This window comes from Populus trichocarpa, chromosome 4 (assembly GCF_000002775.5).
Source record: "Populus trichocarpa isolate Nisqually-1 chromosome 4, P.trichocarpa_v4.1, whole genome shotgun sequence".
In the NCBI taxonomy this organism is placed as follows: domain Eukaryota; kingdom Viridiplantae; phylum Streptophyta; class Magnoliopsida; order Malpighiales; family Salicaceae; genus Populus; species Populus trichocarpa.
In genome coordinates, this window is record NC_037288.2 from 19,204,316 (window position 1) to 19,220,312 (window position 15,997).

General features: G+C 31.8%; 1 protein-coding gene and 1 long non-coding RNA gene across 2 annotated transcripts; both read left to right on the forward strand.

Annotated features, from left to right (window-relative positions):
* The first annotated feature begins 3,764 nt into the window (after nucleotides 1-3,764).
* On the forward strand, nucleotides 3,765-8,443 carry LOC7453657 (probable protein phosphatase 2C 60). Its single transcript, XM_002305493.4, has 5 exons — nucleotides 3,765-4,050; nucleotides 4,654-5,094; nucleotides 5,673-6,040; nucleotides 6,870-7,106; nucleotides 7,951-8,443. Exons 2-5 carry the CDS (start codon nucleotides 4,776-4,778, stop codon nucleotides 8,218-8,220), a joined length of 1,194 nt encoding a protein of 397 aa, XP_002305529.1. The 5' UTR covers nucleotides 3,765-4,050; nucleotides 4,654-4,775; the 3' UTR covers nucleotides 8,221-8,443.
* LOC112327291 (uncharacterized) lies at nucleotides 6,047-6,581 on the forward strand. Its single transcript, XR_002981443.1, has 2 exons — nucleotides 6,047-6,221; nucleotides 6,319-6,581. It is a non-coding gene; the product is annotated as an uncharacterized LOC112327291 (long non-coding RNA).
* Nucleotides 8,444-15,997: the final 7,554 nt, after the last annotated feature.

Genomic DNA, 15,997 nt, shown 5'->3' on the forward strand with positions numbered 1-15,997 from the left:
CTTGTTTCTTATGCTCCGAGAAGAAAGTTAAATAAAATGCCATTGTAGCATTTTTTTATTTATAAAAATGCTATTTTTATATATTTTTCAAAAATATCAAAACACTATTTATTGCAATAGTGTTTTTTTACTATATTTTATTTTATTTTTAAAAAATATATGTTATTTTGGTTTTTTTTATTAGATTATTCATGTCTCATGATCCATGTTATGAGTTTAAAGAATTTACCTGGGTTAACTTGTGTTGTTTTTTTATATTTGTTTAATTGATTTTTTTCAATTTTATTCTTTAATATTAGATTGATTGAGAATAATCTAGTTTATTTTTAGACTCATTAAGTTAATCGGGTCTTATCAAATTATTAAAATAATTATGTATTAAATATATTAAAATATAATTTACTCTTTTAAATAATTTTTATTATTAAAATGCATATAAATAAAACAATAATATTTATGCTATTTAAAAAATTATATTATCGGCTCCTGTGGAAAGATGCTGTGAGAGGTTACCTTGGCGTGTCAGGCAAGGAAAACGGTGACTGTCACACCATGCATGTACACACACGAATGCATACAGCGACTGTTTCCCGGTTCACTGTTCTACAGAACAAAAAAGAATGCAGTGAAAAGAAAAAGAAAAGGAAGAAAAACACCGTTCAAAATTGGCAAAATCATGAAACGGTGTGGAATTGTCTGAAGCACAGAGCATTTTCAAGAGGTAATTGAAAGCCGGCTGTCCCACATGTGCTCAAACACCAGAAAAGTCTGCCATTGTATACCTATGCTGACCATTTTGATCTTAAGCTTCGACCCATTGAAAATTTCCCATCTTTTTAATTCACCAATGAATTATCCCTTTTTCAAAAGACACACACACACACCAATCTTGACGTGGATGGTTTATTTAAATTCAAATAAAACTATCTAAAAGAATTTTCTATGTAGAAAAATTAATTTGAGAATATCCCTTTGTTAATGTCTAAAATAACAAGCTATGGCGCCTTACCTGCGGCATCAACTATTGCTTTATGTGATTGGAAATAGCCAATTAGATTTACGAAAAAAACTAGAAATTAATCAATGATCCAATCTGAATCCTTTACATGATAGATCTCAACATAAAAAACTTAGGAGTAAAGGCAACAGGTAATTACGAGCAGTAGTTTCCAATGATGTTTCAAAGATGTAAGTAATCTTAGAATATAGTTCTCGGGTTAGATAATTAATTAATCAATTGGTCATAATAATTTTATAAATTCTTTCAAATCAATGTAATTAATAGCTTATAGTTGATGTTTGGTAAGCCAATGTAACTTATAACTAGTACCTGCAAGAGATTCTTTTTTATGAAGATAAGGACTCTTTAATGTTTAAATAAATTTCTTTTTAAAGAGAGAATACAATAATATTATAGAGAGATATTCTAAAAATATATATGCAATAGAGAACGAAGATTGTGAACATTCGTTCTGAAGGTCTCATAGTGTATTTATAGCACATGAGTCTTGTCCTTTTGTGAAGAAAATGGTCTGAAGTGTAATTTTATCATAATAACATTTGATGAGAGATAAATATCTCTTATATCTATATTAATATTTAATGAAAATATGATAGATCCCTTAAGGGCTTTCATACACCTAAAAAGCACGGGGAAATTAGAGTCCAATATGTCAAATGTAGCTTAACCATGAAGTATGAGCTCTTTTCCTAAGTTAGATCTAAGAGAGGTGGGCTCTTTCCTTGGTGAGCCTAAGGGAGGTTGCGTCTGTTCCTTAGTTGAGTCCGAAGGAGGCTGAGTCTGTCCCTTAGGCGTGTCTAGAAAGGCTGTTTATTTTCTTGAGTGTGCCCGGAGCTTGGTACACTGTTAAATCCAGTCATGATTGGGTCTGGTTAGTGCTAGATCCAGCGAGTTTTCATTGGAGTGTGGTTATGTTTCAGAAAATTTATACTCATAATTTTTTTTTGATTTGATATTTTTTTGGTAAAAAATATGCTAGTAAAAACTTGATTCATCACATTAAAATTATTAACTATAAAAATATAATAATATAAAAAAGATAAAATTGTTTCAAGCACCATCAAATGTAAAAGCACCTCATGTTTCAAAGAAAAGAGGACGAGATATCCGCATTTCATCTGGTCAGGGACGAATTCATTTATGATTGGAATTTTGTCCAATATTACTTCAATTGTTATTTAGAATGTTTGCTTATTTGTTTTTCAATTTAATATTGAAAAAATTATATATAAGAAATTTTCTTGAATATATTAGAAGATATAGAAATGCATTTTTTAATTTTTTTTTTAAAAATTGATTAATGTTTAAATTGGTTTTAAAATTATAAGTCTAACTAAAAAATAAAGTATGACTAGAATGAAAGGTAATTACGTCGACGATTCTAGTTTTAATATTTGTTTGTAATAGATGTTATTTTTTAAAGTATTTTTTATTTAGAAATATATTAAAATAATTTTTTTTATTATATAATTTTTTTTTATATTAGTATATTAAAATAATTAAAAAATAAGAAAAATAATTTAAAACTAAAAAAAATAAAAAAATTTAATTTTTTTTTAAAGTGTGACAGTGCCAGATAACTATCTTAAAAGTAACCCGCGGTAGCATCCGGTTACCTAAGTGTACCCCACCTAGCATATGCTTCCTCTTTCATATGCCGACACGTAATAAACTAGTCCAGCAGAAACGATAATTTAACCAATGCAAAAATGACACTAGCTCACATAACTATACCTTGGTACGATGTCACATTCCACGTGGATTCATGTGAACCGCATTTCATGCAACACCCATTATATTGCCGTACATGATATCATTATCATTTTTTCCCTGTATGAATGATCTGTCTATTCTTAGAGGAGTTTTAAGAGCACCAATGAAATTTATTATTTTTTTATTTCCTTAGTTACAATCCTTTATATTTATTTCAGAAAATTTGTTTTTTTTTAAACAAAACGTTTTTGTTAATTTATTTATTTTTATTTTTATTTTGATTTTATTGTCTGTTTAAGAATATAGTTGCAGTTACTTTTCAAAGTATTTTTCATTCTGAAATGCATCATAATAATATTTTTTTTTTAAAAAAATTATTTTAAAATCAGCGCGTTAAAACGATCCAAAACATAAAAAATAATTAATTTAAAAAAAATTAATTTTTTTAAAAATTCGGTTCCTTGCATTCCCAAACGCTCACTTGTAAATATACTTTCTAAATGCTATCTATATGCAAACAATTTAGATAGCATTTAATTATTACTTATTCAAAAAAAAAAATTTGTTCTTTTTAAGACACCAATTAAACATAATCTAGTATTTTTTTTTTGAATTTTTTTCTTGCAAGATTTCATTTATTCTCTAGGTAGGATTTAGGATGCATTTTTAAAATTTATTCAAGAAAAAATAATTTTAACTTACACATAAACTTATCCACAAACATCTTGATATCCAAGAAAAGAATAAACCGTGATTCGTGTTAAAAACACCGTTCACATCTAATCAGAATTAGTAAATAATTTCATTTTACCAAATAATATTACAACAAATTCAAGCACAAAATGATAAGTAAAATAGGAAATTAGTTATTGGCTAGGCCAAAAATTAAAGAGTTATTATCCAAAATATAAAATCCATCAGTTCATTGACTCTCTCTCTCTATTACCAAAGTGTGTGTGGGGCCCAAAACTGGACCTCTGCTTTGCTGGCTTGAAGCTCTCCATTGTTGGTCTTTTATGGGGCTTGTCTACTAGTTAAGACCAGAGAGAGAGAGAGAAGGGAGAGAGAGAGAGAGAGGGATACAAGTTGGGTCCAACTTCACTTTTGTTATAAGGCATAACCCCATTCAACTTCTTTTTCAACAGTTTCATCATCTACAAAACCACTAAAAAAAACTGGTAAAACCCCTTCGTGCTTTATGCTCTCCTGATTCCGTTGGATCCATAGATCTAACACTCTGATAAGCCCACAAGAAGTAGTTCTTTGTTTAGTTGTTTCAGTTAGTAGCTTTGAAGGACAAGTCAAATTATAACAAGGTAAGCTTGGAAAGGAAGAAAAAAAGTTTGATTCTCTTTGTTTTATAATAATCAGTTAAATTATGATGATTAATGAGTCATTGCTGATTTGTATCATCATGGGTTTTGATGATTCAATGTTAAATGTCAGACCTTCTGGATTTTTTCAATGGCTGACCAAACCGTGAGAAAAAAGTGGGCTTTGACCACTCCTTTTCTTTTCAAAGGTTCTTTTTTCATTTATTTTTTTCATTATTAGGGTGTTGGGGTTTTTGCTTAGAGAGAGAACATAATTGTTTTGTTACCATAGGCCTTGATTTCATATGTTGTTTTGCAATTCATGGATTGAAACTAGCGGAAAAGGAAGCTTGTTTTATATATTTTATTGATCTGTTAAACCCCAGCGATACAGCTACTGATTTCTTTGTGAATTTATTTTTTGTTGGTTTTGTTGTACAAAACTAGCTTGCTGATAACTAGAGCATGGTGAGGTCAGGATTGGGGTTTTTGATCAACAATTTGTTTTGTTGAGCATTGAGTATTCAGTAGCGGGTTTTTATCTGAATTTTATTAGACCTCCGGTGGAAGATTATTCATTTTGTTTTGTCATTTATCTTGTTGTAGAGCGTACTTACTGTGTTGTAAAGTAGAGGAGGACACAAATCGTTCTGAGGTTTCTAGGTCAGAGTTCTTTTGGGCACTTATTAAATGCGGATTATTCGGAGGGTGTTTGGATGAGATGAGGGATGTTATCTGGGTTGATGAACCTTTTGAGGGCCTGCTTCCGGCCAAGGTCTGATCAATATGTTCACACGAATTCGGATACTGGTGGTCGCCAAGACGGGCTGTTGTGGTACAAAGATCATGGGCAGCACGTAAATGGTGAATTTTCTATGGCAGTAGTGCAGGCCAACAATTTACTTGAGGATCAGAGTCAGCTTGAGTCGGGAAGTTTGAGCTTACATGAATCTGGCCCGCATGGTACTTTTGTTGGGGTTTATGATGGACATGGAGGGCCTGAGACATCGCGCTACATCAACGATCACCTCTTTCAGCATCTCAAGAGTAAGTTGATGAACTCTTCTGCATGTATTTTTGACTTTGTGTTTCCTGGTTTTTGCCTATCCTTGTTATACTTGCTGAGAATACCAAGGTAAAGGGTATGGATTTGATGACAGAAAGTGAAGAACCATGCTGTGGGTGAAACCTTATTGTGAAAAAAGGCTCCTGCTGGGTGGAGATTTACCCAGTTGCCATCCAATCCCTTACGTTGCTATTGTCTGAGGGTGTTTAGTCCAAATATCACAGAATCACATATGCCATTCTTGTTGTTTGGTTCTAAATCTTAAAAGTTTATTTCAAATAACCCAAATAGGTATCCTGGTCGCACTTGAAGAGGAGTTTTATGACTGGTGTTGTCTTAAGTTGATGGTATGATAGGCACATGGGTGGACAAGGGTCAAGTGTTTAATCCATCGTTGATTTAAAAATATGCAGGTTTCTAGTTGTGGATTTATCTTCCTTTCTTTCTCCACTTTTTTCCAATAAGTTCAATTTGATTTTAAATTTAGCTTGTTGGTGGGCTTTTGGATATTAAGTCTATTCTATGCACTAAAATTTTCAGGTTTAATGCTTATCTGCAGGGTTTACTTCGGAGCAACAATCGATGTCAGTGGAAGTGATACGGAAGGCATTTCAAGCAACAGAAGAGGGTTTTCTTTCTCTCGTTACTAAACAGTGGCCTATGAAACCCCAAATTGCAGCAGTTGGATCCTGCTGCCTGGTTGGTGTGATCTGTAATGGAACCCTTTACATTGCCAACCTCGGTGATTCGCGTGCTGTTTTGGGTAGAGCTGTGAAGGCAACAGGGGAAGTTCTGTCTATTCAGCTATCTGCTGAGCACAACGCTTGCATAGAGTCTGTGAGACATGAACTGCACGCCTTGCATCCTGATGACTCACAGATTGTAGTTTTAAAGCACAATGTGTGGCGTGTAAAAGGTCTTATACAGGTAAGCTGTTCACTATCCAAAAACTTGTTATTATGTTCTTCTTTTTTCACTTGAAAAAGAAGGTGTGGATCAACCCCGCAGTTTCCTGTCCTTGTAGACTTGTATTCTAGACGCTTATTATTGTCGATTGATGTGTTAAGAGCTCGAGGGCATTTTATACAATGAAAGGAGTTGGAACGTGGTATTTTTTAAATTCAGCATCAATTTCAGTTCCCATTCTCTTTGGCATGAGAAGATGGCCTCACTCTGAGGCATTGTTGTTGATTTCCACTTTGCAGCACATGGTGGATATGGGTAGAGTCAGCTGGAGCTGGCTATCTATTTATATCTGGAAAAGTATTCTCCCTGTCTAGCTTGATGTTCTTTGGATTTGTTAGGCATTGGTGTGACTGTTTGTAAGTAGTCTTCAATACCTGGATAGCTGAGGTTGATATCACCCTACAGGATAAGATTTTGAGTGGCTTTGCAGTCATAGTCTTGTTAGTGGTGTTGTTCATAGCTCTATCAGCTCTATGGCCTTGTTACTTTTAGGTACCTGTAGTAGCTTTTAGAAAAATGATCATGCGGTTATAATATGGAGAACTACAAAATCGAGTCAATGGCACACACCTTCTATTACTTGACTGCTCCTAGGCAAATACGAATATGCATTCTGTGACTTGAATCAGATAATTTGACATGGTATGCCAAATAAGGTTAATATTTCATGGTGTTAAATCAACTGTTTTTCTTAAATTTCATGAAATACTTTTGATTTGTTGCAGTTTTGACTTATGCAACCTTGCTTTTGAATTTGTTGACTGATGATCGCTATCCTTTGACCTCATAGGTTTCCAGATCTATTGGTGATGTATATTTGAAGAAGGCCGAGTTCAACAGGGAACCTTTATATGCTAAATTTCGACTTCGAGAACCTTTTAAAAATCCAATATTGAGCTCAGAACCATCAATATCAGCGCACCAGCTGCAGGCTCATGATCAATTTATTATATTTGCCTCTGATGGCCTTTGGGAGCACCTAAGCAATCAAGAAGCAGTTGATATTGTTCAAAATCATCCACACAATGTAAGTAACATATATCTCCGTGGTAGAAATTGTTAATCTTTAACGATTTTCACCTGTTTGTAACACTTTCTCTCATCATCATCCATGCATAGAGAAACAATAGGGAAATTGCACATTCGGACTGTACCTTCAGTTAGAATAGTTCTTGTTTGTTTCCATGCAAACTTAATTTATCAACCGTTTGCTTGTGAAATTAACTTCTCTTTGGAAGAAAGAGAGAAGTTTTCAGCCCCAAATGTTTCCTGTTTCTGTTCTTTTCTCTCTTTCTCTCACATGTTTTTCTCTTGAAAACATAGTTAGATTATCTTCATCGAGAGTGAATAGCAACTTTGGGTCTTGAAATGCTGTAAACAGTCCTGCTGATAAAAAAGTGTTTGTAGTGCTCTTCATCTGGAATTTTAACTAGCAAGGTCTTGCATGCCTCCAAATTAATTGTTTGCAATTTGGAAATGGAAAGTTCACCATTTTCTGTTACTGAGTGTTTCAGTTGCAAATTCAACTGTAGAATTGGGCTGTCAAGCAAGCCTCCAAACTCATTCTTTGAAGTTTTTTTTCATGTTCTTACATTTTGCTTCGTATTCTATTCTCATCCCTGGCTCCGTATTTTAACGCTTGTTTAATTGAATAAACATAAAATAAACCAAGAGGTCTCATCATCGTGGTGGTGGATTCATGTCCTACTGGGAACTTAATGCGTGTGGTACTGTAAACTTCAAGATGAATCCATTTATGAAATTGTTTGGTTTGTTGTGGTGGATTCATGTCCTACTGGGAACTTAATGCGTGTGGTACTGTAAACTTCAAGATGAATCCATTTATGAAATTGTTTGGTTTGTTCATGCAGGGAAGTGCAAGGAGGCTTGTAAAAGCTGCCTTGCAAGAAGCAGCAAAGAAGAGAGAAATGAGATATTCAGACCTGAAAAAGATTGATCGTGGTGTGCGGCGGCATTTCCATGATGACATAACTGTGATTGTTGTGTTCCTTGACTCGAATCTTGTAAGCAGGGCTAGCTCGGTCAAATGCTCAAATATATCTGTTAGAGGGGGTGGAATCAGCCTGCCTCCCAACACACTGGCTCCTTGCACCACACCAACGGAAGCTGGCAGGCTTTGATGAAGCTATATCTCATGTTTTTGTCTCTTGTATTATTCTCGTGTGAATACCAGGTAGCTTCTGAAATAGATAAGAGGAGCCGCCCTTCAAATTCTTTAATGTACACTGTAACTTTTAACTGGAACTCATACTTGAATTTAGCTTCTGTGCGAAAAACCCTAGAACTGGATAAGTACAAGGTCATGATTATAATAGTTATTTCTCGGGAAGTTTTCTGCCCTTAGTTTTCTTTGCCTTTATCTGTGTTCTACTTCTGTAAATGTTACAACTTGGCAAATTATGCTCCCTTTCTCCCTCCTGCATGCTCGCTGCTTGAAATTTGATTTTACCGGACGCTGACACAGAACAAAGTTTCAGCTGCTATCAATTCGGGTTCTGGCAGATTCTAGAACGGGGTTTTCATGGAGACAGCGTGCACTGGAAGCAGTTCTAATTGGGAAACAAAACATGTAATGTTATTCTCATGAAAATACATTGATTTGACAGACTTTAAAAGTTTAAACTGAAAATGACTTGGAGGAAATGGCCATGGGATTCAGTTTGTAGTTTTTGTGAGATGCAGCCAGATGTAGTTGAGTAGGTTGTCCAAAAATGGACACTTTGCTGAGGTGAGAATATTTCCATGATGGTTTTAGTGTTATTTGTTTGATACATGGAACGGATTCATTCATCGGCTGTTTGGTTCAAGTCACAAATATGACCACACCTCGTTGTATTGGCGAATTTTATGTTTGATTCAAGACGAGAAGACGGCTGCACCTTTGTGCTTGTGGTGCTAGCAGATAAAGTTCATTTTTCTGCTCATGTACCTCTGATGATTTTCGGTCTTCTGACCTCGTTAACGGGCTTATCCTGGAACAATTAACCATGCATTCATTAATTTCATGATACTGGGTCTAGCCTGCTCATGGAATCAATCTTCACACAAAAACCCATTTATGATCGCAATCCATACTGCAGTTGTTTTCAGTTCATAATCGGATGGTGGCCTAGGCCTGACCTCTGTGCGATATTAAATTAAAAAGAAAAACACTATGCTGCGTGGTGATTTTACTGTTGAGCTTGCATGGATTGAAATAGTTAATATTTTTTAAAAAATTTAATTTGATTTTTAATTTTTTTTTATATAATTGAGCCCTTTGAGCCTAAATTAATAAACAATATTTTTTTTAAGAGAAAAAATCAAACCACAGAGGATCAAAGTGAAAAACACAGAAAAAATAGATAACAACTTCAAATTTCATCAAAAATATTATTTTGATCCCTCATATTTTTTTAGTTAATAAGTGATTGGTCTTTTTAGTTGTAAGATATTCAAATTTGATATTAAATTTTATTTTCTTTATTTTTCATTTTTTGTTTGTGAGAGGAGAAAGAGATACTCACTGGAATTCGATGTAAAGAAAGAGTTATCGTTGATACATTCTGATTATCAAAATAATTAAAATCTAGATCAATAGAATTCATATGACTAGAAAAGTTTTATGGTGATTGTTTTGAGCCTTAATATCACTTAAAAAACCAAATTTAGGTTAAGAATGAGAAATTTTATTCGAGTTGATTTTGTTATTAATTTTTTTTTTGTTTATTAGGCTGGTTCTGATCATGTTTTAAGAGTGTTTGTAGGTGTTCTAATGTTAAAATGGGTTGAAAATAAGTTTTTCGGTAAAAAATTCATAGGTCTGATTTTCTGATCATCACAGTGACTAACAAACAACACCTTTTTTTATCATAGTTAATTAGAAATTTAGCTTTTTAATTTATTTTTTTAAGATTATTCTCGTAAGTTTCGCATATCAATCTTAATTTATTTATATAGATTTAATATATTTTTATCTTAATATTAAATAAAAATATCATTTTAATATATAACTAATTTTAGATTCCTGGTTAGCAATACCTAAATTTTTTTATTAGCGTTTGATTTTTTTTCTTACTCCAACCCGAGACACTGAGCGGCTCAATTTGCTAGTGTTGACTGAATACCTTTTTCCGGTCAGGCCATCAGAACTAGAGAAATCGTGAGAGATAACTTTTTCACTAGCCATGTGCTAACCAAGCCAACCTCAAGGTCAGCGTCTATAGCTTGTAGGGCATCACCATACACAGCCATCGTTCTCCACTTCTCCTTCTCCGGCCATGACAGCAAATTAAAACATATCAGATATTCTCAAAGAATAGTTTATTTTCGTGTTTTAAAAAAAATTAAATTTTATGTTATTTTTAATCGCATTCTAGCATGCCAAATTCTTTATTTATATATAAAAAACAACCACAATGATATTATTGGAGAGAGGGGAAGGATGGATGGCCTTTTCCCCTGAGCTGTCAAGCTCTTTGTCAGGGCATGTTCTTCCTAACCCACAAAAGACCACATCTTTTTCTGTTCTGTTTCACCTAATTGCCATTTTTTTATTACAGTGGCACCATTCTCAATGGCCTTGATGGTCAAGGATGAATCACTCTATCTATCGAGGGCCAAATTAAATTCATGGGAGCATGTTTCCACCAGTTTCAAAACACTGCCTTGCAGATTCAGCTCCCAACATTCCAAGTGCTATGTTACAAAATACAGGCAGATCCCACCCCTTCTAAAAGAAAACATCCAAACCCTTGAGCAGCAGTGGTTTAGGGCTTACTTCTTTCCTCGTCGTGTCTTTGTGGATTGGTCTGGCATTAGACAGACAAAATTAAGAGAACCTTTACATGTGTAACAAGCCTTGAATGTGTACGAGATAAGAGTGTTTTGGTTGGCTTGTGTTGTTGTGATTCAACAAAACCATTTGGCATGAAGATTGAAATTATTTTTATAATAAGGTGATTCTTCAAGAAATCTTTCTGTCCACCTCAAGACTAGAAGGTAAATGCAGATTAGTTCTGGTGTTGGAACTTGAAACCATGTTAGTTCAGTTTTAACTTGAGTAGAAGAGTTGTTGGAGATGGATTCTATGATTCTATCCAGTGCAGATGTTGAAATCCCTTTTCTGTTCTGTCTCCTACGCACTTCGTCTTGGCTTGATCCCTAAAGAAGTTATTGACAATAAAAATTAGGGTTTATATTTTTTTAATAAATTGAGTTAGTGATCAGCATGCAACAAAAATCGCATTGCTTGTACCAATGATCATGTTTTAGTTCAACCAATCCCTGTCTCAATTACTCCTCTTTCTCCTACCAAAGAAGAGTTTTTCCTTTTCTTTTAAAACGAAATGGGTTGTGGCAGTTTTTTTTTTTGTGTTTTAAAAATATTTTTGAAAAAAATTAAAAATTTTTAATTTTTTTTCTTTAAATTAATATATTTTTTTGATGTTTTTAGATCATTTTGATGTGCTAATATCAAAAATATTTTTTTAAAAATATATATTTTAATGTATTTTCAAGAAAAAAAATATTTTAAAAAACAACTATTATTACATACTAAATACCCTGTTTATTTCCATTGCACCCTTTACTTACCATCAAAGGACATTGGAAAATAATAATAAAAAATAATGGTAAAATTACCCAGTCAATTTATAGCCCAGTGCAATCTTGGAGTTTTCAGGTGTGTTTGGGAACGCAGTGCAAATTGTATTTTCAAAAATTTTAAATTTTTTTTGTTAAAATGAATTTTTTTTATGTTTCATATCGTTTTAATGTGCTGATGTCAAAAATAATTTTTTTAAAAATGAAAAAAAATTCATTTTTATGCATTTCTAAACGAAAAACACTTTAAACCGCCATCACTACCACAATCCCAAACAGACCCTACTTTTGAAGTAAAAAAGTGCACTGCATATTCAGCTCTTTTTTTAAAAGTAAAAACGTTGATAATGGTTAAGGATATTATTAAAATAAATTGAATAATTTTGAGTTAAATAAAAGATACCTAATTAGTTGTGTATAAAAACATAGCAAGGGGAAGATATTTGATAAAAATAGAATCTAGACATGCATATAATTATGTGTTATTTAACTGTAATGAATTGAAACCTTTTATTCACCAACTACAATGTTAATATATTTTTATTTTTAAATAATTTTATCCTATAATCTTATAAATTGATAGATTAATAAATTCATCTTAGTTAATTTTTACTATCTCATGATTCATATCTCATTCAATTTGAAATTTTTCAATTATAAAATGAATAATTTGCAACATGGTTTAGAACACATGTAAACACTACTGAATAATTAATATTTTTATTAATACTTTATTTCATTAAACATTTCTTGTTAACTATTAATGGTTGTAATCATATACCAAGTTTATTAATTGGAAGAGAATGATAGTGATAGTTTGCAATTATTATGTTTGGGTACTACAAGAAAGATCAAGTGTTACAACGAGTATTTCATTAACAAATATGTTTTTCATACTAAAAAATATGGTCAGGGTAGAAAGACATGTAATAGTAGAATTTGTGTTAAGGAAACAACTTCTAATGAGTTTGAAGTTGATTATTATGAGAAGTTAGAAGAGGTAATTGAATGAAATATTATAGCGAGCTTAATAAAGTCTTCTTATTCAAATGCTATTTGTATGATACCACTTATAGAGGAATAATAGTATATCATTACTATGGTCTTGTTGAAATTAATATAAAGGTCATACTTCGCAACGTAAACAATGTCTTTGTTTTTGCCAAACAATGCCAATAAGTTTATTGCACATGCACCCCTTCGTTTAGAAATGATTGTTCCAGGGTTGATTGGTTATTAATAGCGAAAACCGAACACAAGGGTCGTGTCCAAGTTGTTCAAGAAAATACCAATGAAGTAAATACCGTAGGTGATATCTTTTAAATTGATGAGTTAGTTGATGCATATCAAGTTACTCCATCTACCGACTTAGAATAAAATTTTAATTCTCATGTTGTTGAGAATATTTTTGTTAATGTTGACGTTAATGAGTTAAATAATATATTGAGAATCAATGGACATACAAAAGTCGATGAAGATGATGATATTGATGAATATCTTTTCAACGAAGAAGATAACGATAAGCATGACAACGAAGAAATTAAAGAAGAAGAAGAAGAAGAAGAATATGATTAAATTGTAATACATTAATGTGTAATGAATTTTACTTTAATGTAATCTTGATAGTTGTTCCTTTACAATGAAAATGTTGTTAACATTGATAAAACATTTATTGTTGTGATTTTATTATTATGAATATAAATGGTATTATTGTGCTTGTGATTTTACTGTATTTAAAGGTTGGATAGATAAGAAAATCAAGAACACTTGTAATTAAAAAGTGTTTTTCACTGATGGAATTACCGATGAAATATACATACAAATATAATCACCAACATAATAAACTTCTCAAAGAGTTTTAGAGAGTTAAAAAAAAATTATATGGCTTTTCCACTAACCATCTTAAACGGAATAAGCCAATCAGAGAGTTCCAGAGAGTTGAAAAAAACTTATATAACTTTTTCATTGATCATTTCACATGGAATCACCAATAAAATAAGCCTTTTAGAGAGTTAGAAAAAAAATTACATCATTTTGCCATTAATATTCCAGATAAAATCACTAATGGAATAGAGAGTTCCTGATAATTGAAAAAAATTACATAGCTTTGTGATTGATCATCTCATATAAAATCATCGATGAAATGAAAATTCATCTAAGAATTTTGATGGGTCTTGAAAAGTTTCTGGATTAATGGAGAATTTCAAGACTTTCATGATAAAGAAAGTTATTGCTCAAAAAAATGAAAGTTTGGAATATAATGTCAATAAACAAAGATGATGAGGCTTTTATGACGAAGAACCCTGAAGGATGCAACGAAGCCTATGACACTACAAGACTCCTTTGAGTAATTTCAAAGCTATAGCCATTGAGATCACCAAGCCATTTATTACCACATGTCTAGAAGTGAATGGTGTCCTATCTAAGAGGAACTCTCTTGGTGATGCCGATTTAGTCTTTTTTTTTTATGTGAAAATAAATAAAATATTTTTATTTTTGAAATTCATTTTTCTAAAGAAAATTGACTAATTAAAGTAACGAATATCAAGTCTGGGCATGGAAAAAAAAAAATAATCTTGAATTAGCGCTCAATGATCGGGTCCTAAAACCTGCAAGATTCTTAATTGCTAGGCATGGAATGATGATTTTCTCGTGACCACGACAACCATTAAGCTCAACAGTTTTTTTATGACAATGGTGCTCTGCTAAAGTTTATTTGCTCCTTCTAACATATTATTACAATAAAACTAAATTAAATTAAACATTAAAAAAAACTAAAAAAATATTAATTTTTCACTTTAGTAGATATTTCCACATTAAGTTTATTTAAAATTGAACTTTGGTAATTTGTTTTGGTAAACATAGCAAGGCTTTTCTTGTAATATTAAAAAATAATCTGACATTAAAATGAAGCTTGATTTGGCAAAATTAAATTTATTTTTCTTGATTAAACTTAATTAAGATTCAAGGGATTGAAATTAATGCTGAAACAAAATTCCAGCCATTTTCCCTTTTCTCTGCTGCAATTGATGTGCTTTTTTGACTTCTTAGGACCCTAAAATTTTTTATTTTTTTTATTTTTAGTCCTATTTTTATGAGGTTTTTACATTTTGAATTTAAAATTTTATTTTATCTATATTTCAGTCATTAGTTTAGAAAGAAAATACAATAAGTTGCAAGAAAAAAAGAGAGAAAAAGTTATCATTTTACTATAGTTTGAAAATAAAAAAGGTTGTTTTTGTTGTAATTGTGTTGCATTTTTTTTAATTCCTAATCTTTCTAGAAAAAATAATGTCAAAGAACATCTCAATGCAATAACTTAAGCTGTTAGGTGAGGTTTCAGGATATGATTTATATTATTCTCTAATACAACTTTTTAAGTGAAAGTCATTTGGACTTGAAAGTTACACAAGCCCACACTATCTTGTGCTTAATTTTTATCACATAAATGAGGATGGTGAGATTTGAACTCTTGACCGCTTGGTTATCAAGGCTCTGATACCATGTCAAAAAATCATCTCGCTTGGTCATCAAGGCTCTGATACCATGTTAAAAGACCATCTCAACCCAATAGTTTAAGCTGTTATGTGAGGTCTCATGATATAATTTATATTATTTTCTAACAAGCAAATACGACTATGAAGGTTGGTCTTTAGTGAATAATAATAAATCATTTTAATATTTATTAATGTATATAATTTTCAATTTATTTTATTAAATATATATTAAATTTTGAGCTTTTAAGTTTTTTAAAAAATTACTATTAAAAAATATATTAACAGTGTCCACAAATTTGTTTTAGCCTAACTCGCAGCGAAGCCTGGATCACTTTTGCAAAGAACATGGCGCCACTCCCAATATTTGCACATGTTTTTTGTATCATACTTTGGAGCTTTACATGGCTCGGAAGTGCTGGTCTTCATGCACCGTTAAGTATTTTACTTAACATTTGCCTATGCTCTTACATCATATCACTACCAATCTATCTAGAATAACCTATAAGCTGCTCCCTCTGTTTTCTACTCTCACAACTTATTTCTTTTCTTTTCTTTTTAATTTAGACGGATTATCATATTGTACATTGTTTTTGTAATTGAAATTGTATTTTAGTGCATTTACAAAATATATCTAAATTTATATTAATATTTTTTAACTAATATTAAAAATATTTTTAAATAAAATAACTTTCAGTTCCAAACACCTAAAAAAACAACAGCGACCAGGTCATGATTTTACTCAAAACATAAACAAAGACAACACTACTGCACCAGAAACAAGACAAAATCCCTCTCTCTCTCTCATCTCGCATCCCTG

Excerpts from the sequence above, each read along its gene's own strand:
- LOC7453657 (XM_002305493.4), top strand. The coding sequence starts at position 4,776 with ATGTTATCTGGGTTGATGAACCTTTTGAGGGCCTGCTTCCGGCCAAGG. Across the intron at positions 5,095-5,672 it reads CCTCTTTCAGCATCTCAAGA|GGTTTACTTCGGAGCAACAA; the intron begins GTAAGTTGATGA and ends GCTTATCTGCAG. Across the intron at positions 6,041-6,869 it reads GTGTAAAAGGTCTTATACAG|GTTTCCAGATCTATTGGTGA; the intron begins GTAAGCTGTTCA and ends TTGACCTCATAG.